At 54.3% G+C, this 22,530-nt stretch overlaps 2 protein-coding genes and 1 long non-coding RNA gene across 6 annotated transcripts; 1 reads left to right on the top strand and 2 right to left on the bottom strand.

Annotated features, from left to right (window-relative positions):
* The first annotated feature begins 728 nt into the window (after window positions 1–728).
* On the top strand, window positions 729–10,752 carry LOC121480198. Of its 4 annotated transcripts, none has more exons than XR_005984908.1 (5): window positions 729–957; window positions 1,237–1,402; window positions 2,843–2,943; window positions 5,206–5,356; window positions 10,034–10,752. It is a non-coding gene; the product is annotated as an uncharacterized LOC121480198 (long non-coding RNA). The 4 variants fall into 4 exon arrangements; XR_005984910.1 differs by lacking the exon at window positions 10,034–10,752 and adding an exon at window positions 7,990–8,989; XR_005984907.1 differs by lacking the exon at window positions 5,206–5,356.
* On the bottom strand, window positions 1,207–7,390 carry LAG3 (lymphocyte activating 3). Its single transcript, XM_041736543.1, has 8 exons — window positions 6,868–7,390; window positions 6,418–6,565; window positions 5,759–6,045; window positions 4,892–5,149; window positions 4,182–4,457; window positions 2,177–2,419; window positions 1,784–1,914; window positions 1,207–1,448 (listed from the first exon to the last, which is right to left on the bottom strand). Exons 1-8 carry the CDS (start codon window positions 6,923–6,925, stop codon window positions 1,272–1,274), a joined length of 1,578 nt encoding a protein of 525 aa, XP_041592477.1. The 5' UTR covers window positions 6,926–7,390; the 3' UTR covers window positions 1,207–1,271.
* On the bottom strand, window positions 8,773–14,147 carry PTMS (parathymosin). The gene is made up of 5 exons (XM_041736544.1): window positions 12,996–14,147; window positions 9,965–10,036; window positions 9,684–9,762; window positions 9,498–9,559; window positions 8,773–9,323 (listed from the first exon to the last, which is right to left on the bottom strand). Exons 1-5 carry the CDS (start codon window positions 14,130–14,132, stop codon window positions 9,273–9,275), a joined length of 1,401 nt encoding a protein of 466 aa, XP_041592478.1. The 5' UTR covers window positions 14,133–14,147; the 3' UTR covers window positions 8,773–9,272.
* Between the last annotated feature and the right edge of the window lie 8,383 nt (window positions 14,148–22,530).

The following is a 22,530-nucleotide window of genomic DNA, read 5'->3' as shown; positions in this document are numbered from 1 at the left end:
GAGACAAACAAAGAGGAAGGTGGGCTTGTGGGTCTTTTGTACCCTTCCTGGCATAACCAGAAGGACTGGCTTCCTCCTTCACAAATGGGTCATCAGAAAAGCACATCACATGCATGGAGCACCTCAGTTTTCAAAGCCCTTTTACCATCTGATAGAGCAACCCATTTTAATGGGTCTTTATCATTATTCCATTTAATAGGAGGAAACTGAGGCAGAGGAGATCAGCTCTAGTCACATCAGCAGAGATAGAACAAGAAGCCAGGTCTCTGGATTCCCGGAGCTGCGCCATGGCCAGCTGTCTTACTGGCCATTTTTCTTCCCACGTGGGGCCTTTGTTCACCGCACTCTCCTTTGTCAGACTTGGATCATAACCTTGCCAAGACTAGGGCTATGTGTCCTGAGGCAGGCACTGCTCAGCCCCTCTCCTGGATGGAGATTGGGTGTGTGACCGCTCCTTGGTGCACACTCATACGCAAACCATAGAAAGTGAACACCGCAAAGGTGATGTGGGCACGCAGGGATCTGTGCCTGTCTAGACCACTACACTGTTAATCTCCTCCAGCCTGCCCCAGCCAGCCCAGTGACCTCCCATGGTATGACAATCAGGGACCACTGGGTGGCAGTGTGTTCTCATGCCTGGGACCAGACAGGTTGCCCAGAGCCAAGGAACATGGGGGTGGGGCGGAGGCAAGCAGGAACCTCAGCCAGCTGCCCAGAAAGGTTACAAGACCTGATCCCCTGGAGGACGTGACAGGCAGGGCTCCTCCGTGTGTGTGTGTGTGTGTGTGTGTGTGTGTGTGTGTGTGTGTGTCTGCGCGCGTGCGCTGCACCAAAAGGGCCAAGGACAATGTGAGATGCAGCCAAGTGTGGAGTGGGGTGGGCCAGGGAAACAAAAATACAAAAGAAACCAGGGCAGCCAGCATAATATGACGAAGGACCCAGATGAGAGCTGTAGAGGTAAGTAGACAGGGCTTTGGGAGCTTCAGAGAAACGACTAGCCAGGAGAGAGAGAGAGACAGAGAAAGAGAGAGAGAGCAGGAGAAAGACCAGACAGAAAGAATCACGAAGAGGCCAGGAACAGAAAAGATGAAGATAAGAGAGACTGGCTGGGGAAAGTAGGTCGGAAGGCTGAGGTGGAAGCAGGGAGCCCCCAGAGGCGGGGCAGAGACAAGAACCTGTACTGGACAAGAAGGAGCCAGACTCGGCTTGCTGCTGATGGGGAGTTTATTTGGACAGAGTTATGCAGATCTGCCGGCTGCCTCAGCTCCAGGTCAGAGCTCCTCAGGCTCGGGCTCCGGCTCCAGCTCCAGCTCCAGCTCCAGCTCCGGCTCCGGCTCCAGCTCCGGCTCCAGCTCCGGCTCTGGCTCTTGCTCCAGCTCACCTATCTTGCTCTGAGCCTGAGGTGGGTGAGTCCCAAGCTCCAAGGCAGAGAATCTTCTTGGCCGCCACTGGGGGAAGACAGGGAGGGTGGGTGGGGAAAAGGATGAAGAGAAAGAGAATAAGGAGCAAAGGGAGTGCAGAGTGTGGCTCTTCTCTCTCAGCCCCCTGCCCACCCCATCTGGTCCCAGGCCTTTCTCAGCACCTTCAAGCCTCCCTTAGGTCCTTCAGAGTCCTGGAGACTCCAGAGTCCCTGGAGAGACTCATGAAGACAGGGCTCCGAAGGCAAGATGAAGAGTCCACCTGGGTCATCTCCTCTAAGGGATGCCAGGTGGCACTCAGACACCTGAAGAGAGGGGAAGCCAGTGGCCACTTAGGGATGGGGGGTTCCCCCTTGCCCACTTACCTGTCTTCTCCAAAGTTGAAAGCCGAAGGCTCCAGTCATCAAAAGGAGGAGAAAGAGGATACCAAGGATGAGAAGGAGAGAGAGATGGCCTGTTTTCAGGACACCTTGGGCCCTCCCAGAGCGCTGGGCACCTATAGAAGAATATCATTAGGCACAAGGTCATAGCCCAAAGGCTATCTTGCTGCACCCTCATAAGTTACAGGTACAATGAGGCCCAGAGTTTAGGGACTTATCCAGGGTCGTTAACTAATTAATGGCAGAAGTGGGTTCAGGCCTAGAAAAGACCCGGAAGTTAGAAAGAAAAGATCTGGAATGTGGTGGTGGGGAGGGGGGTGTCGGGAAAGTGGAATCAAGAGGACTGGTCTGGAGCTGTGGTGTCATGGGGTCTCAGACCTGGGCTAGCCGGGTCAATGAGGTACACCGCTCTGCCGAGAAGCCTCTCCCCCTGGTACACGTGGCACTGCCAGGGCTGGGAAAGGAGTCTGGTCTCCTGCATCTCCAGACAGGGTCCTGGGGAACCTCGCCAAGACTGCTTATCCAAAGGGCTCCACACAAAGCGCTCTTGTCCAGACGCTGGGGTCACCTCACAAAGCAGTTTTCTCAGGTTGCCAGGTAACCCGGAGGATTTGGGAGTCACTGAGGAAATCAAAGGGAAGAGATCTTTGGGAGCCGACCCCCTTACTTGAAACCATAGATTCAACTCCTAGGTCTCTGCAGTCACCTGGGCTCTGATTGGGTGAGGCTGAGGGGAGGACACGGGAGGGGGGAGTCAGGGCCAAATTAATCTTATCAAGACAAAGCTCTGGGCAGATCACTCTGCAACTCAAAAGCTGTCCAGGCTCTCTACTGCCTATGGGGACTGTTCAAATTCACATTGGCCCGGAAGGATCACATAACAAATACTACCTTGGATTCTTTTACGTGACTTTCTACTCAAATGCTCAGAAACCCCAATATCATCAGTCAGGTGTGTTGGCACCCCCATACACCTGGCTTTTTTTTTTTTTTTTTTTTTTTTGCTTCCATGACTTGGCTCACATCATGCCCTCTGCCTCTAAGTGCCCTGCAAATGAACTCTACCCCCTTTTCTGGATGTCTGGAGAACAATGAACTGACCCACTGATCTACAGACAAGAGCACCTCAAAGCCGTACATGAGAGGTAGGTTGGGTAGGAGGACACCCACAGGGAAGGGTCTTAAGCCAAGCTGAGTGGTGGAGGCACTTGAGGATTTCGTGATGCAGACACCTGGCCTCAGACCTCGAGGCTGGCACTTCCCAACTATGTGATTCAAGAAATTCCTTTCCTGTAAAACAGGGGTCACAATCTCCCCCATTCACCTGTTACAGTGCAGAGAGTCTAGAAAACTAACAAGAAACCACAGGGGGAGTGGGATGCAAACAGAGTTACTGAGAGTGGCTAAGTCAGCAAGAGAATGCAGTATGAGGAAAGGATGGAATTCAGAGCGAGGCTGGGGTGTGGGTACGATGTCTAGGTAGAGATATCCTGGAGCAGGCAGAAAGTTAGCATGGGCCCCCAGGAGAGATATGACCTGTTAGCATGTTCACTTATTTGCTTAACCAATATACATTATTTTTTTAAGATTTTATTTATTTATTCATAGAGATGTAGAGAGAGAGAGAGAGGCAGAGACACAGGCAGAGGGAGAAGCAGGCTCCATGCAGAGCCTGACGTGGGACTCGATCCAGGGTCTCCAGATCACTCCCTGGGCTGCAGGCGGCACTAAACCGCTGCGCCACCGGGGCTGCCCCCAATATGCATTATTAAGCACCTACTATGAGATGTTACTGTTTAGTGGCCAGGTGAGTGTTACAGGCACAGCTGAGCTGTCGTGGCTCATAGTTACCAATCAATCAACATGTACTTTCTGAGTTTTTGGTGGTTGGTTTTTTTTTTTTCTGTGTTTGTTTTATACTATTAAAAAAAAAAAAAAAAAGCTCTCGCTCAGTAAATATTTGCTGACCAAGGGACTGATTTATTAGCTCCTCCCAAATCCAGGCCACTTCCTGCAACTTTCCCCCAAGCACTGGTGCCAAAGTAGACAAAGATTCTAGAGATATATTTGACCTCTTTTGAGCCACTCGACTATCTGCCACCTCTCTTTCTAACATCTTAGACGCCCCCCCTTCCCAATTGAGAGCAGGGGAGTCCCTCAGAGAAGAATGGAATGTTCACCTAGTGACTCAGGGGAGGTTTTCAGTTTCAGTTTTTTATATGTGGGGGTGAGAAAAGAGGAGGCCACCAGGGCAGCCTCTGCAACTTGTGCCTGGTGGCCTAGCATCCTGAGGCAATTTGCCCGGTGTTTCCCCAGCTGGCCTTCCCTTCCCTATGCCCCCTCCCCTGTGAGGGGAGCTACTCCATTCCCACTTGAGGCTGACCTGTGATGACTGCCAAAGTGACGGTGGTACTGAGCTGCTGCCCCTGCAGATGGATGCGGCAGGTGTAGGTCCCAGCCTGGGCCTGGTTCACTACCTCCAGTTGGAGGGTAAAGTTGCCATCGTCTCCAGCCACCAGGAGGTCAGGGCCTCCCCCAGGAGGGGTCCACTTGGCAGTAAGAAAAGACTGGGTCCCCACCCCAGGAGGCAGGCGGCAGGGTAGACCCACCCTGGAACCTGCTCCGGTGTACACCGTCAGAGGCCCTGAAGGCTCCAGACCTGGAAAAGAAGGAGAAGCCAAAGTGGAAGCTGAGAGGGAGAGATACAGAGAGGCTGAGCATTGGGGTTACAGGGAAGGGAGGAGAAAGAGCAAAGGAGGTTGTCTGGCTCTGAAGAGCACAAGGGAGCAGAGTCAGGTGGATGAATGGAGGATGCTCACACACACCCCACCCCCGCATGTGGACTGGGCCAGCAGGAGGCCAAAGGCTGCCCAGGGAGGCTGGATGGCCCAGGGAAAAGCCAGGAGTGGGGGAGTGAAATGACAGTTTGCAATGCGAGGGAAAAGCGAGTTGGACCAGGATTGTTAAGGGCCAGGGCATTCACAGTGGGCACCAGCTACTGGAGACCTAGTTTGGGGACCTGTAAGTCAGGGGGAGAGGATAGGGGGCAGGAAGGGGTTGTGGTCAGGTGTGGGGGCAGACTGGGGGAGTTACCCAGAACAGTGAGGTTGTACATGATGGAGACATTGAAGCCATCTCTGTAGGTGAGGGTGCAGCCCCATGGCCCAGAGTCTGAGGGGCTGATTTGGGGCAGGAAGAGGAAGCTTCCAGCTAAGTGGTAATGGGGGGACTCCGGGACTGGGACTCTGCCCCGGAACCAGTGAACAGAGGCTGGCAGGTCAGGGCGGCTGAAGGAGCAGTTCAAAATGACCCAGTCGGAGATCCTGAGGGACCCTGGGGGGCTGGCAGTCACTGCCCGTGGATAGAGAAGATTTGATTAGCCCCACGCAAACACTTCTCAAACGCAGCAGGTCAACGAAGCTAGAAACCTGCCCCAGCGGTAGATTTGTCTTCTCCCCCCAACCCTCCTCGGATGACCTCCCCGCAAACGTTTACTGGAGTCCAGCGCCTGGTACCTGGAGGTGCTTAAAATGGATGCTCAGAATCCCCTGCCTCCAGGTAACTTGGCGGGGTCTCCCCTTGCCTTTCTCCAGGCCTCGCGGGAGGATCCCCACTGAGCCCACCCCCTGAGCTACAGAGGTCTGAAATGAGTCACTCTAGCCCTGCGCTCTACCCCCAGGCCAGGGGTGCCTCCCCTCCTCCACCCTGGCACTCCCAGTGCGGGGGGGAGCTCGGCGGTGAGACTGTCTCTCCACAGAGACCTCCCCCCACACGCACGTGCTTCTCGGGAGGGGGGGCGCTTCCACTCTGCTCCCCACCCCCTCCCGCTCCCCCGGGGAGGGGGCCCAGGGCGCATCCCGAGCTGCTCGGCCCAGGCCCCGGCCCTTCCTGCCTCGGGGGACGACGGGGAACTCGGCGCCCAGCTCCAGCCCCGCTCCCCTGCGGCCCGCCCCCACCTACTGGAGGCCTGGCCCACGCGCAGACGGAGGCGGCAGGCGAGGGAGCGGTCCCGGAGGTGCACGGCCGCGCGGTACTCGCCGGCGTCGGCGCGTTGGGCCGGGCGCAGCCACAGCGAGAAGTCCCCGCGCTGGAGGCCGCGCTCTTCCAGCTGCACGCGGGGCTGCAGGGGCGGCCTCCCGCTGCGCAGGCCGCCGGGAGCCCGCATCAGCACCACGTAGCTGCGCGGCCCCGGGCCCCGGGCGGAGGGCGCGGCGGGCCGCAGGCTGAGCGCGGGAGCCGGCGGGCCACTGCGCGGGAGAGAGGGACGGGACTGAGACTTTCGAGGAGAAAGAGGCCCCGGGCCCACCCCACCTCGAGGATGCGGAAACCCACCCAGAAGGAAGATCCCTAGACCGCCTACCGCCCCCAGCCCCGTCTCCCCTCGGGTTGGGCCCGCGCCATCCACTCGGAGAGGCAGATGCAGAAGGGATGCGGGTGTGAGGGGGGCGGTCTTCCCGAGGAAAGGCAGGACGGCTGGCGGGGGAGGTCGCGCCGCTGGCCTCAGAGGGGCTGACAGCTCAGGGGAGGAGACAGGGGGGCCAGCCTGGGCCTGGGGTTAGGAGTCTGGATGCCATTGCTGTTGGATTTTGGGGTCCTGATGCCCAAGTTTGGGTGCGTACCTCTCTGGTAGGTGGTACCAAGTGACCCCTGCGTTTCGCAGAAGGCTGGCATCCTGGAGAGGGATTGTGGGGCTGCAGGGGAGCTGGACCGGGGCCCCCTCCTGGGCCCACACCACCTGGACCTCTGTCCCAGACCCTGGAGCTGCCACTGGGAGGAGAAAAGAGGCCAAGGGGAGGGGCCATGAACCAAAAGACTTAGGAGTAGAGGAGCCTCAGTTACCTGAAGGATAATCAGGGTTGAGGAAGACCTTGGGTTTCTGCCCCTTCCCCACCTAACGGTAGGATGGAGGAGAGGCTTTGGGGGCAGAAAGATGCCCAAGCAAGGCATTAGAAGAATCCACCCAAGCTAAGGACTGTAGCATCTGTGAGGTCCAGGCATCCCCACTGACCACCCCTACCCCACCCGTGGATCTGGAGGGCAACCCTCCCAGGGAGTCAGCCCCATCTTACCTGGAGCCACCCACAGCAGTTGCAGAAGCAGCAGAACCAGGAACTGAACCTCCCACATCTCCCCTTAGGCCTGGGCCACGCTGAGCCCCCCAAAGGGAAGAGGTCAGAAAGGAGGGACAATGGGCAAAAGAAAGTTCTGCAAAGATATAGGGCAGAGGAAGGGAGTCTAGAAGAGGGATGAGGACAGAGGCCTGGAGATGGAGGGAAGAACCAATGACCAGAGGCTGGAATCCAGAGGCAAGCTGGCCAGATCAGGCAGCAGGAGTTGGGGGTGGAGGGCAGGTCCCAGCAAATGGACAGGGCAGTGGCAGAGAGCAGAGTGAGGCAAGGTGGCTGTCTAGAGCTGGGAGGCAGTTTTGTTGCTCCCAGGGCCCTCACCCCTGTCCTTCTGCCTTCCCTCCACCTTCCCCACTTCCCCTCCCCGTTGCCCCCCCACACACACACACACCCCAGGGCTCACGGTTTCGTTTCGCAGTGGAAAGTCTGAGGGGGTTGATTCCCAGCAGCATTACCCTCCATCTCTGTGGTGGCGCTCCCCTTGTTTATTTCCTCAGTCCTGGGTGTCCCCGCCGACCCCCCCTCCCCCCCTATTTATTCCTCTTTCTGGGGACCTTCTGCGGTTCTCAAGCCATTTCTGCCTGGACCTACTGCTCACCCAACTCTAAGCTGCCACTCCAGTCCCAAAATTAAAATTGGAGCTGCCACTCCAGTCCACTTTCTTCCTGGCAAAGCCCTTCCCTTGATACTCATCTCCCCCCTAAATGCCTTAACCTCCTAGGACTTCCACTTAGCATCAGTCCTGCCTCCCCACTCATCCCTCAGTTCTGGGGATAAGGCAGACATAAAAGAGGATAGGTCTGGGGAAGGGCACCCCATGTCCCAGGAAAAGAAAAGCTGCATGATATCGAAGCCTTCACTATATACTACTGACGATACGGGGTGGAGACTGTATCGGACACTTTACATACAGTAACTCATGAAACCTAACATCTCCCATTGTAGAGATGAAGGAACTGAGGCAGACTCAAAAATTAATTGGCCAAGGTCAGTTAGGGAGAGTGAAGCCAAAAGGTGTGTATGTCTGTCCGTCTGTGACTGTAGTCCTGACCCTGTGTGTTACAGGTGTCCCCTTGAAGAATGGTGTGGTCAAGGAGTCACACACACTCCCTCCTCCAGTTCAGAGCCCTGTGTACTCAGCAGCTTCTCCCAATCAAGAGGTTTTGCTCTAAAGGGGCAAGGGTGACATGGAGAAATGCAGAAATCCTGCAACAGAGAGCAAACTCAAGAAAAACCAAGACAGAACCAGGGAAGGAAGTCTGGCTGACAGAGGGGAACTCTAGCTCCCCACCCCATCCAGCCTGAGGAACCCAGCCCAGAGAGGTGGAGCACAGGGCACCAAGAACTTGCACCACACCTGGGAGCCACAAGAGCCCTGGACTTCTCCCCTGCCAGACCAAGTGCTCACTTCCTCAGTGCCAAGTGGAGGACACATCTGATGCTCAACAGCTCTCACTTCTGGTCCCAGGAGGCTGAGACCCAGGCCTCCCAGCCCTCTCCCACTTCAGGGGCGGGACTTCCTGTTTCTGAGGCTGCTTCTTTGCCTGGTTCAGCACAACAGAGCTAGTAGCTTTCCACTGGGCTCAGCAGTGTCTAGACCTGGTTTGGGCTAGCAGGGAAGTGTGTGTGTTCTGTTGGGGAGGTACATTCACAAGACTCCAAAACCAGGAAAGAAGTTAGTTCTCAAAGAAGCTGTGCCCTCCGTGTCCACCCCTGGAGTGCTGATCTTGTTTTCTTGAGTGGTGGGTGGTAGGAGGGTACAGCTGTTTTTTTATAGAAGAAAAGGGTCCTGATGGAATGTGATGTCAGCCACCCTCCTCCCTCTACCCCGGGAAAGGAGGAGACAGGTTAAAAACAGAAGCGCGACCGTTTCTTTATTAAATTATACAAAAAGGGGAGGGGAGGGGGGCAGCTGTGGGGCTCGGCCCCAACCCTGGCCCCACCCCGGCCTGGCGCTGTCTGAGAGGAGGGGATCTGAGGGAGACCCAGGGATCAGGCAGGGCAGGGATGGACAGGACATGAGGCTGGGATGCAGATGTGAGGAGGAAGAGGCTACCAGAGGGAGTGGGGAGAGAGGAGGAGAGCAAAGACAGGGAAAGGAGCAATTAGGGACCAGCTGGGGAGCTCAGATGGAGCAGGTCGGGAGGTGGAACAATGGCAGAGTAAGGATGGAAGGGGCAGTGTCTGGAGAGGCGGACATGAGAAAGGCTGGGGGCAAAGAGGGTGGCAGCTCTGGTGCAGTGTCCAGAGCCAGGAGCCAGGTGAAGAGTGGCTGTACTCGTCTGTTCCCACTCCCACCTCCAGGCCCTTGAGGGGCCTCCCACCCCCAGCCCAACTGCAGGGGGGGCTCATGCCGATGCCCCATTTTCTGTCTTCTGCCGCTTGGGATCCGCTTCATCCTGTGGAGGGAGAGTTGGGGTAGCTGCAAAATGGGAGCAGGACCTCCCTCTGTCCCTGCCCTACTCCAGCCCGCCCCAGCCCGCACACCACAGGGATCCAGGTCCAAGTCCAAAGGGCTCCCAGCCCCTGTTGCATCCCTGACAGCCCCTCAGGCCCCACAACCCAGCCCAAACCTCCTCTTCAGCAGCTCTCTTCAGCGCGGGCCCTTCGTCGTCATCTTCTTCTTCTTCCTCATCTGAGGAGCCAGAAACGGGTCATTGGGGAAGGACAGGAAGCTCTGGCACAGACCCCCTGCTTCAGGTCTTCAAACCCACCCTGACTCTGTTCCCTTACACCCTGCCTCCCCTGCCCCTCCCCACCTTCTTCTTCCCCTTCATCTTCCTCCTCTCCGTCCTCGGCAGTTTCTTCTTCTTCCTCCTCGGCTCCGTTCTCCTCTTCCTGCAGGAAGCGGGAGTGGGAGCAGGTCAGGTGGGGTCAGGGGTCTGCGGTCAGGGGGCACGGGGAGGGCCTGAGGGGCGGGGCGGGGCTGGTGGGCGGGGCCAGAGCCCAAGCAGGACCCGCCCCCAGGTTAAGTGGAAGGGGGAGGAGGGCTCCAGCGCCCGCACCCACCCGCACCCACCCGCACCGGTCCCCTCCACACCTCCACCACTTCTTTCTTTCGCTCTTTCCGGCTTGCCTTCTCCTCCACCTTCTCTTTTTTCTCCTTCAGGTCCTGCAAGAAAGAGGTCACCTTCCTGGCACCACAAACGAGCTGCAGCTGGCCCGTCACCCCATCTCCCTCCCTCGCCCCGTTCTCCCTCAGCAGTGAGCCTAGAGGAATGAAGGAGTTGGCCAGAGGCAGAACGGAGGCCCCAGGGCCCATAAGGCCACAAAGGGGCTGGGACCAGACACCTTCCCCAAGACTCAAGGGAGGAGCAAAAGTGATGAAGACAGAGGAATGGACAGCCGAGGTAACTCTTCATCACTTCCACCAAGTTCTCCAAAACCTCACGGGCTGAAGAGTTCAGCTCAGCAAAGCAAATCCCCTCCATCTGCTCTGCCGCCCCATGCCCCACCCCCTCTTGAGGTCCCTCCGCCTTCCTGGCCTGCCCCCTCCCGCTGCCTGCCCTGCTCTGCCTTTTGTCTACCTCTGGGGCTTTTTCCTGAGTACTCACTCTCCTGGGCATCCCTCCCAGCTTCCCCCTCAGCCTCAAATGCCTTTGTTTCTCCGCCCGTGGATCCCCCTACTCCTCAGGCTCCTACTTGGCCAAAAACGCCAACATGATGCACATCTACTCCAAACCAGTTCAGTAGTTTCTTCCTCCCTACATCCTCTCCCCCGACCCTGCCATGCGCACACTGGTGTGGTACAAGGGTAGAAGTAACCCTCTCCAGGGGTGGTATCGGTAAAGGAGGATAAAGGAAACATGGAAGGGAGAGGGTATTGGACATTGTAGATAGAGAAAACAAGGTCTGTATCTGGGGTGGGATGAGAATGCAGATGGAGCAGATACCTGTGTGGAGGACCTTCCCTCCACTGCCCCCCTCTCCACCCCAGGAGCCCAGCAGACACACCTGTGATGTCCTATTCTGACGTGGCAGATGGAGATGCCCATGGGTCCCTCCTCTCTGGACATCACACCAGCCCTTCCAGTTTAGATTCCAGTCCTCTTCCCACCCACCCCACCCCAACAGCCCATGGCAGGCACCAGACCAACTGTGGATGTCCCTGTGTGATCTGATCTGGTGTTGGCGTACAACTCTGTGTATCTGATACCATGTGGATGGAAGTTTTCACTGCGAGTAGATCACCCTGGAGGGTGTGTCCTTTCTGGGCAAGGGGTTGGTTATAGAATGGTTGACCCGGAGGAACACTTGATTCCCTCTTTCCTTTAAGAGGAACACAGAACACAGGACCCTCTCACTACAGCTAGGTTTCCTCATGCCCCTTCCCTGTCCTCATTTCTTTGCCACATGGTTGATATGGCATTTCTGCTACCTGGTGGGCTTTCCCCTGCATTCTGGGCCTAGAGAACCAGGGGGGCTAATCAGCTTCTCTCTGGGGGCCCCAGCACCAGGTCTGTGCTGCCCTGGCCTGAGTTTCCCATCTGGGCTGCTAGAGAGAGGGGAGGGAGGGAGGGGAAATTATGGGAATGGGGGGAAGGGAGGCTACCAGAGACCAAAGTCCAAGGGGCCGGGCCCTCGCCTCCCCTGTCCTGTCCTTCTGGTCACTGTCCTTCCATGATCCCTTTTCCAGGAGGGTATGTGACCTAGGTCTTGTGCTAAGCAGCTCTCTGGCCTCATTTACTCAACACAGGCACACACACTGCCACAGGCTGACACCGATTCACACACACAGCTACAGAGGAGCGCCCATGAGATCCAGAGACACATGGCCTGGGTGTTTGGGCATTCTGACACACACTCTTGAGACAGCACAAGAGCACAGTGGAGCCACTCGGTACTCACAAAGCAGCAACATGGCTCCAGAAACATCTACGTCTCCACATGCACACATGTAACTGACACGGGCAGTCCCACACACTCGCTGGATTTCAGACATACAAAGACACCTACTCAGTGAAGTCACATGCCATTGCACAGCCCATCGGAGGGCCACACCGCACACCTTGTCAGCTCACACGCAGCCCCTCTGCCACTGCCTTTAATCCCACTGGTTACCCCCACTCACATTTCGGGGGGCCTCTAGGAGACCTCTGTGACCTCTTCAACAACCGACCCCCCCAAAGTCGGGCTCCCAGCCCCCAAACGCTGGCCGAATTAATTTCCCAAAGCGACACTCAGCAGGTTCCCTAGGGAAATTAGAGGAAGGCTGGAAGAGAAGCAAGGGCAAAGGGATGGAGCCAGGGAAGGGAGCTGATGAGAGCAAGGACGGCTCGATGCAGTGCCAAGCAACGCGAGCTTCAGCTTTCTCGAAGGCTACTCCCGCTCCCCCCCTCCTTCCGATTTTTAGGAATCCAAGACTCTTTTAAGTGTGTGTGGTTGGGGGTGAGGGGAGGAAGGGGAGAGGCTGTAGGGGGCTATGGAGAGAAAAAAGAGCTGAAGGCCAGCGGGGGAAGAAATGGTTCTAACGGAAGGAAAGGAGAGGAGAAAACAGAGGCAGTGGCCGTCCGAGGAGAGGCGAGAGGCGGCCGGGCCTCGAGGGGAGGGGCCGGGAGCAGCAGCCTCCCGGGAGAGTCCTGTTTACTCTGGAGAATCTCAAACCGCTTAGCAGAGGAAAGGTGAGGTCAGAATGGAAAGGGAGACGGGGAGACGGGGCGCGGACAGAGCGGGCGGGGGAGGGGCACGGTAAAGTGAGCTGCGGCGCGCTCCGACGGGAAGCGGACGGGGGAGAGGCGCGCGGCCGGGCCGGGGCCGGGGCCGGGGCCGGGCCGGGCCCGAGAGGGTGGGGACGGCGGCGGGGGCCGGGCGCGGGCCGGGCGGCGAGGCCGGGGCCGGGGCCGGGGCCGGGGCCGGGGCCGCGGCGCGCGGCGCTCGGGAAGCTAGAGGGCGCTGGCGGGAGCCGCGCGGAGCGGGGTAGGCAGCGCCGGGCAGGGAGGGGGGAGGGCGGAGCAGGGTCCGCCGGGACCCGGCGCCGGGGCAGCGTGGGGCCGTCGGGGGCGGCGTGGGGCCCGGGGCCGCGCGGAGCCCGGGGGTCGCGCGGGTCCGGCCGCCGCCGTCCCCGCCCGTACCTTGGCGCTCAACTCGGCCGCTGCCTCCACGCTCTTCTCCGACATGGTGCCGGGGCCGGGGCCGGGGCCGGGGCTGGCGGGGAGCCGGGGTCCCGGGGCCGGGACGGAGGGGCCCTGGACGGCGGAGGGTGGCCGCGGCCGGAACCTGGCGCGGTGGCGGCGGCGGCGGCGGCAGCGGCAGCGGCGGCCGCTCAGCAGGCTGGGTCTCTGGAAGAGGCGGCAGAGGCGCGCGGGGTGGGGCGGGGGTGGGTCTGGAGCGGAGACCCGCAGGGCTGCGGCCGTCCGGAGGGCGGGCGGAAGGGCGGTGCGGGCGGTGGCCGGCGCGCTCGGCCGCGGTCGCTCGGTCCTCGGCTCGCCGCCCCCGCACCAGCAGAGCTGCCGCCGACCAGCCGCTGCCGCCCCCGGGCAGGGAACCCGCTTATAAAGGCGGCGCTGCCCGACGGGAGGGGCTTCCCAGGGGTGGGGCTGGCGGGAGCGGGGAGGAGAGGAGAGGGGAGGGGGATGAAAGCGGAGGTTGGCGAGGTGGGGATAGGAGGATGAAAGCGAGGGGAGGGAGCGCGCGAGAGGCGGGAGGGAGGACAGGACCAGGAGGGGGAGACGGAGAGACTGACGGTCGCGGAGAAAGGAGTGGGGCGAGGAGGTGGGAAGGGGTGGGGTTCCTGCGGGGAGGGACCTCTCCGAATCCCGACCTACTGCCTGCCAAAGCGGAGTCTGTCTTTTGGGGGCGGACTGGAGGGATGGCCAGAATCCTACTGACCCTACCCCCCACACACCCCCAAGAAACCCTGAGATTTCGCCAAGGGATGGGTGGGAGAAGCAGATGGAAAGACCGGGCAGGTATCTGAGAAACCAAAAGCTTAAAGAAGAGGAAGAGGGTGGCGGAGCTTCTTCCACATCACGCGCTGGCTTTCCCCTCCCGTCTTGCATCTCCTTTCTCTCGGTGGCCCCGAGAGGGGATGGGAGGGCCGAGCGGGCAGCCCACCCTCGGTCCTGCCCGAGGCTGACTTTGGTGAACCCTGCTGGGTTCTTCCCTTCCTGGATCTTTCGGAGAGATCTGGAGAAGTCAGAGGCCCTTCGGGCCCTTTCCTTCTTCCTCCATCCTGGACCGCTCTTATTCGCCCATCTCATCTCACTCATCTTTGCCTGGTCTTTCTTTTTCTCCTCATACCTGCTCATTCATCTGTACCCAGACCCCTCTGTCACAACCATTTGTCCCTTACATCTCTTGTTCATCTGTTGTCTCTTCTCCCTTCCATCTCTGACCTCGTTCTCCCTTCTCCCATACCAACTTCCTCTGTCCTCCGAGTCTGTCACCTGGCCCTGTACCTTTCACTGGTTTCCCCCAACTCCTCTTCAGGTTCCTGACTGATCTTCTACATTTTCCCTCCCTTTGCTTTTCTCTTTCCTCTGCTGCCATCTTCCCCAGCCTTTCTGGATTCTATCTGCCTCCTTTGCAAGGGGTTCAGGTCTGGAGTTCCAACCTCACTCCGTCCCACTCATCCTCAGTTATCTGTGCATCATCTTGAGAAGTTTAGGGGTTTCAGGAGCTGGGTGTATTAACAGGAAGGTGGATGGGAGTGGAAGACTGGGGTTTGGAAAAAGATATCTTTGGTGTGTGTGCACTCCCATATTTGTATATCACTGTCCTTAAAATTTTTTATTTATTTATTTATTCATGAGAGAGACGGAGAGAGGCAGACATAGGCAGAGGGAGAAGCAGGCTCTCTACAGGAAGCCTGATGTGGGACTCCATCCCAGGACCCCAGGATCATGCTCAACCACCGAGCCACCCAGGCGCCCTATCATCCTTTTTATCATTTTCATTTTCTTAATAAGAAAGACACTGATCAATCATCATCATTTGGTATCTGAGTGCTTAAAAATACCCTCTTTTGGCCCTATGGTGTGCACACATCCCAATTTCTCTTTCTGACTCTTCCCATCAGTTTCTCAGTCTCCATCTCCTCAAAAATCTTGGAGCCCCACCCAGGTTTCTCCTAGCTGGACTCTGAACATCTTTCTCTGAAATCTTTCCATCTCTATCTCAATGTTTCTCTGACTCACTCCGTGATGTCTTTAGCAATCTCTGACCCTTTCCATCTCCGTACTCTCCTGCTTCATTTCTCTCCCTCTCCCCTCTCCTTTACCCGCCCCCCCCCCCCCCCCCCCCCCCCGTCTCCCTGTCTGGCTCCCTCCTGTCAGTCTCTTTCCTCTCCCTCCCACCCTCCTTTCCTCTTCCCCTACTCTACCTCCGAGCCCCGCCTGCCGTCTCGGACACCCTGCTGGGCTCTTACCCTGTTGCCCTGGTAACCGCCCCCCACTCCGGTCACCTCCACTCCCTTCCCCCCTCCAATCACCGCCACGGACAACCTCCATCCACCTTCCTCCTATTTTTCCCGAGAGCCAATAGAAAGCCTGTTGCCAGGTGGAATGCTCATTTGAATCAGCCAATCCAGGAGTCTAACTACTTGCCCTGCCTTATATGGGGATTTGAGGAGGGCCACTCCCCCCAATCCAGCCCCACAGGGGACAAGCCGGTCCACTGTGCTTTCTCCCCGCCCTGGAGAGAGGCTGGGACCCTCCCAGTTACCCTTGTATAAGGCCTGGCCTCCCATTTCCCTAACTGGGACCACCAGGGTCAGTGTGGGGAGAGGGGCCGGGCTGTGGGCTGAGCCTCCGGGCTGGGGGTGGGAATGAGGTGTGATTAGGAAGGGGAGGCGGAGGGAGCCGGGAATTTTGCCCAGGGAGGGGTGTCTGGGAGCGGAGGCAGCTGCAGTGGAAAATTCCAGGGAGATGGAGAGGCAGAGAATGGGAATCCTGCCCCAAGGCCCAAGGGAGTGCCTTGAGAATCTAAGAGTTTGGACACCAGGGTCCCCGGAGACCACAGGAAAAAGATCCAGGAAACAGAAGGCTTGGATCTAATTCCCTTCCTCCATGAGAGAAGCATCTCTTCTCCTTTCCCGCCTGACTGGACAGCAGACCGGGTCTCCTGAAGTCTTGGCTTCCTGAGAAAGAAGCTAGAAGTGGAACTTGGGATGAATTTGAAGCAAGTGGGATGCTGAAAGCCTAACCCCATACTCTTGAGGGTGTCTCTGGGCCTCTGGGGCCAGTGGGGTTACATGATGCCAGCTCGTTTTTTGTTTTTGTTTTTGTTTTTTTAATTCCTTTACAGAGAACTGCTTCTGAGACCTTGTAGAGGCTTGCCTGTTCCTAGAGTTCCTTTGCTCCTCAGTCCAACTGAGAATTTCTCCCAGTAGTTGAATGGGGAAAGCTGGTGCTTCTTACACATTTTCTGGAGGTGGGGAAAAGGAAGCCAGGTGAGAACAAAGGAGGCATGAGCCCCCAAGGGAAACCGTGGCTTCTGGCCTGACCTCCTAGAAATTTCCTTCACTCCCGTGTGGAAGGTGTTCAATTCTAATTACTGCCATCTCATCTTAAGTGAATTCTTATTTATCTCCAGCTTCCGGAGGAGCTTTTGCAGCTTGCCTATTTATCTGATAAGTGCTAAGGAAGGCCTAGTGATCCCTGAAGCCATGGGACAGCAGAAGCCTGAAAGTTGAACCTCCCTGCTCCTCACTGTACTTTTGTAGCCCCGTTCCACTTCCAGTATAACTTATTTTCTATTCCTCATTTTTCCTTTTTTTTTTTCTTTTTTAATCTTTTCAAAACTCAAGTCAGTGGACTTAAGAGCTGAGGGACCCCTAGAGAGAGGTCTAAACCCACCCAAGTTTGATCCTGTTTGAGTTGGTTGCCTGCAGGAATGTTCCTTAAGAAAGCCTCTTCATAACACATCCATCAGGGGTCACATTGTACCCATCGTCACCACATTCCATGCACTTTTAAGTAGAGGTGAGCTTTTTTTCATGCTAAGCTTTCTTTTTGCCCCTTTACCAAGCTTGAACTCTTGGACTTCAACAAACAGGGAGCTCTTCCTTGTGTCAGACACAGTGCTATGTTACAGAGACATAGCTGAAAAAGAGATGATCCCTGCCCTTAAGGAATAGATGGAGACAGCTCAAAGTACAGCCTGAAAAGGGACATGTATCTAGCACTCTTTCCACCAGGCAGACAGCACACTGTCTCCACCATACACTTTTCTAGAAAGCCTCCAAGATCTCTCCTGATTTCGCAAATCCTTATCCATTGTTCCCAACTCCCAACAGCGTCCCTTGGTTCCTCCACCCTTACTGATTGTCTCCTCTTATGCCTAATACCTAGCAAGATGCCAGGCACCAAAGAAGAAGAGCTCAATAAATCATTGACTTCCTACCTCTGACACACCATGGTGGACTCATTCTCAGTGCCCTCTCAACCTTCTTTCTTTGAGTAGGCCAGGAAAACACTTGCTTGTCTCTCTGACTTGGGATCTTCTAACTAATGATGTCCTGGTGGCCACTGTCTTTTATGCTATCATCATCACAACCAGACGTCGTCATACGTATGGCTTGCCTACTTCCCCATGAATCTTCTCCCCAACGAAAAGAATTGGTTTTGCCATCCTACATCTCCTCCAGATTTGCTGATTGGCTTTATAATTCTCCATGCCCTCTTCCTGACCTCCTTCACTTTTAGATGAAGCATAGCTGCCACTGCCCAACCCTCTACTGCCCCCCTTTCAATTTCTCCTCCATGTGCACTCTTCAGAAAGCCTTCACAGGCCTTCAGAAAAGTCTGGAAGGAAGATCACATTTATAGATGTTTTCTGGCTCTCTCCAATAGCATTTATTGTGATGATAGAAATATTCTATATCCACACTTTTCGTACAGAGGCCATTGGCCACGTGTGGTTACTGAACACTTGAAATGTGGCTAAGGAACTGCATTTTTTAATGTTATTCAAGTTTAATTAAATTTAAATAGCTACAAAAAAATAAATAAATTTAAATAGCTACATGTGGCTACTGGCCACCATATTGGACAGCACCGCTTTAGACCTCACCATAAACTGTCTCTTCTTTTTCCGCATTCTTACCTTTCTCCATCCCCCTTGTTCTTTTTTTTTTTTTTTTTTTTTGGATTTTATTTATTCATTCATGAGAGACACACAGAGAGAGAGGCAGAGACACAGGCAGAGGGAGAAGCAGCAGGCTCCAGACGTGGGACTCGATCCCGGGTCTCCAGGATCAGGCCCTGGGCTGAAGGCAGCGCTAAACCACTGAGCCACCCGGGCTGCCCCATCCCCCGTGTTCTGCAGGTAGAATGGCAAGAGCAACTCTGGCTGCTGTGAAGGTCACCTGGGCCAGTGTTGTCCAGTACTGTACCATAGGTGCGACTCTGTTAAGGGTTTTCAAAGTTAAACAGACTCTGTGGCTGAGGCAGAGAACTGAAAGTAGAAATGTAAAGTCTACAGGAGAGGCTACCAGGAGTGACAGCTAGATACTCATTTTGCCCAGAGGGTAAAAGCCTGCAGTAACCAAGAGAAGGCAATGACCATGTTGCCTGAACCCTTCCCAGTGACTCCAGTCTCCAAGGTCCTGTCCTTACTTTTCACACTCTCCCTTTCACAGACCCTCTTCCACATGGATTGCCTGGTTTTCAGCGCCATTGCCAGGAGAAACCTCCAACACCAATACTCTCAAACCTCTATCTCTAGGCCTGGGACTCCTTCCCTGCTGGTCATCAATCCCTGGATCCCCTGGGGCTCCTCAAACCCCACATGACCCAGATGAGATTCTCTCACTTTCCTAGTTCAGGAAATGGTACTGTCCTCCACCCATTCATTCCTGCCAGGGGGTCATCCAAGACCACCTTTTCTTTCCTTCCCCAGCTCCTCCACATTTGACTTTCTAAAGATTCCTTGAGTGTTCCCCTTCTCTCCAAACTCAAGCCCTGTCTCTGCTCCAGGGGTCAACTTCACTTGCTGACTTTAAACTAAATTCATGAGGGCTTTCTTTCTTATTTCCTTTTCTTTTTTGATTTTATTTGAGAAACAGAACACAAGCAGGAGGAGGGACAGAGGGAAAAGGAGAAGCAGACCCCTCACTGAGCAGAGAGCCAGATGTGGGATGTGATCCCAGGGCCCGGGGATCATGACCTGACATAAAGGCAGGCCCTCAACCAACTGAGCCACTCAGGCGTCCCTTCATGACAGTTTTCACCCATGATTTAAGAATTTTTGTGTTGGGGGATCCCTGGGTGGCGCAGCGGTTTGGCGCCTGCCTTTGGCCCAGGGCGCGATCCTGGAGACCCGGGATTGAATCCCACGTCGGGCTCCCGGTGCATGGAGCCTGCTTCTCCCTCTGCCTGTGTCTCTGCCTCTCTTTCTCTGTGTGTGTGACTATCATAAACAAACAAACAAACAAACAACAAATAAAAAAAAAATTTTGTATCGGAACACCTGGGTGGCTCAGCAGTTGAGCATCTGCCTTCAGCTCAGGTGGTGATCTTGGGGTCCTGGGATTGAGTCCTGCATCAGGATCCCCACAGGGAGCCTACTTCTCCCTCCGCCTCTGCCTCTGCCTCTGCCTCTCTCTGTGTGTCTCTCATGAATAATTTTTTTTAATTAAAAAAAAAAAGAATTTTTGTATCTTCAGCACTTATCTCTCTACCTGGTATATTGTAGAAGCTCAAAAATGTTTCCAGAAATGCGTAAGCTGACTTTCTTCCTAAAATACAAATAAACTAAAAAATAAAAATAAAGTAAATAAAATATAAATAGGCTATTGTCATTTCTCTACATAAAACGTTTAAGATTTTATTTATTTAAAAAAAATATTTATTTATTAGAGAGAGAGAAAGCGAGCACATGAGCAGGGGCAGAGGGAAAGGGAAAAGCAGACTCTCCTGCTGAGCAGGGAGCCCAATGTGGGGCTGGATCCCAGGTCTGTCACACAGGTAGCACAAACTTTGATCCTTAACGTCCATGTTCTACACAATGTGTTCTGCCTCTTTCTGGATGTTTTCTTGAAAAGATCAGACAATAAGAAGTTCTTAAAACTTAAAACTTCCCATTCTAATGCAGACTACTCACATTAGCATATCCACTCAAGGTGGTCTAACAACTACTATAATGTGATCAAACTGCGCATGGAATTCACTTATTTCTACATCTCCTCCTACTTGAGGTAGGTAACTGCTAAAGCTAAGACTGTCTGAGTCAGTTATCCTGTGTAGCCACATCTATCTTACAGCTAGACACAATTTCGATATATTCTCAAACCCGTACTTGTATGTTCTCAGTACAGTGTGGCAAGAAGAATGGTCCTTTCTTTCTTATTTCAGTTGCCCAGATCAAAAAATCTCAGAGTCCTTCTTGACTCTTCTTCCTCACACTGCATCCATCCATCAGCGCATTCTGTTAGTTCTATCTTCAAAATATATCTACAATCTGACCACTCCTCTTCTGCTGCTTTTTTTTTTTTTTTTAAGATTTTTAATTTACTTATTCACAAGAGATACAGAGAGAGGCAGAGACATAGGCAGAGGGAGAAGCAGGCTCTCTGCAAGGAGCCGGATGCAGGACTGGATTCTGGGACTCCAGGATCACACCTTGGGCCAAAGGCAGAGGCCCAACTGCTGAGCCACCCAGGCGTCTCTCCTCTGCTGTTTCCAATCTACTTTAAGGCACCAGAGGGGGCACCTGGGTGGCTCAGCGGTTGAGCATGTGCCTCAGGACATGATCCTGGGGTCCTGGGATTGATTGAGTCCTGCATTGGGCTCCCCACAGGGAGCCTGCTTCTCCCTCTTCCTCTGTCTCTACATCTCTCTTTGTGTCTCTCATGAAATAAAATCTTTTTTTTTTTTAAGATGTTATTTACTCATGAGAGACACAGAGAGAGGCAGAGACAGAGGCAGAGGGATAAGCAGGCTCCCTGTGGGGAGCCCAATGCAGGACTCAATCCCAGGACCCCAGGATCACGTCCTGAGCTGAAGGCACATGCTCAACCGCTGCGCCACGGAGGCATCCCGAAATGAAATATTAAAAAAAATAAAAGCAAGGTGCCACAGGGTCTCACCTGGGCTATGGCAACAGCATGCCAATAGATCTTTGTTTCTGCTGTTGTCCTCCCTATCGTCTATTCTTCATCCAATGGCCAGAATGATCCTTTTGTTGGTCTTACAAAGTCCCACGTGATCTGGCTTCCTTCTTTGTGACTTTGTCTCTTATTACTGCTCTTCCTTTCATTCACATCAGTTTAGGCACATTGAACACACTAAACATACTTCTGCCTCAGGGCCTTTGTACTTATTGTTTTCTTACCCAGAATGCTCTCACCTTAGCTTTCCTGAGCATATTAGTTCTCTTCTTCAATGTCATCTTATCAGTGACAACTTCCCTCATCACCCTAAAAAGCAATCACCACTTCTCAACTATTTACCTATTACTCTATTCCTCTTTCTACCTTGCTTTATTTTTCTGTCACTACTGTATCTCCAGAGCCAGGATTATTACCTGACACATAGTAGGCATTCAATAAATATTTGTTGAGTGGATATGGATATGAAAACAAGCTGAAAAGTTGATTTTTAAAAATCCTCAAGTCACTTTTTTTAGATTTTATTTATTTATTCATGAAAGACACAGAGAGAAAGAGACATCGGCAGAGGGAGAAGCAGGGTCCCTGCGGGGAGCTCTATGTGGAACTGGATCCCAAGACCCCAGGATCATGACCTGAGCCGAAGGCAGCATCTCAACCACTGAGCCACCCAGGTGCCCTTCAAGTCACTTTTTAATCTTACTTACCTGGTGTCCACAGTAAAACTCACTCTAAGGGCACCTTAGCACTAATTTTCAGGCTTTTCCTCTCTTCCCCTATACCTATGCTCATTTACATACACACATACACTCAGTCACACCCATTCACTTTGGCTCAGGCAGGAAATCCAGTCTCCCCTAACTCACACATCATTTTGCCCCTTCTTCACGCTGTTCCAATACCCAACTATCCTGGGAATGCCGTAAATGTGTGACCTCACATCTAAAGAGGGTTCATCTCACCTGCACCCCGATGTTTATAACAGCAATGTCCACAATAGCCAAACTGTGGAAGGAGCTTCAGTGTCCATCGAAAGATGAATAAAGAAGATGTGGTCTACGTATACAATGGAATATTACTCAGCCATTAGAAACGAAAAAATACCCACCATTTGCTTCAACGTGGATGGAACTGGAGGGTATTATGCTGAGTGAAATAAGTCAATCAGAGAAGGACAAACAGACAAACATTATATGGTCTCATTCATTTGGGGAATATAAATAATAGTGAAAGGGAATAAAGGGGAAAGGAGAAAAAATGAGTGGAAATATCAGAAAGGGAGACAGAACATGAAAGACTCCTAACTCTGGGAAACGAACTAGGGGTGGTGGAAGGGGAGGTGGGCGGGGGGTGGGGGTGAATGGGTGGTGGGCACTGAGGTGGGCACTTGACGGGATTAGCACTGGGTGTTATTCTGTATGTTGGCAAATTGAACACCAATAAAAAATAAATTTATAAAAAAAAAAAATAAAGAGGGTTCATCTTCTGGCCCAGCTCTACTCTCACAAGGACTTTTTGACTTTGGCTCCATCAGATAGAGCAGTGAACATGTAAGAAAC

Source organism: Vulpes lagopus, chromosome 21 (assembly GCF_018345385.1).
Source record: "Vulpes lagopus strain Blue_001 chromosome 21, ASM1834538v1, whole genome shotgun sequence".
NCBI lineage: Eukaryota > Metazoa > Chordata > Mammalia > Carnivora > Canidae > Vulpes > Vulpes lagopus.
Note: the sequence above shows the minus strand (reverse complement) of the source record. Positions and strands in the feature narration are given on the sequence as shown.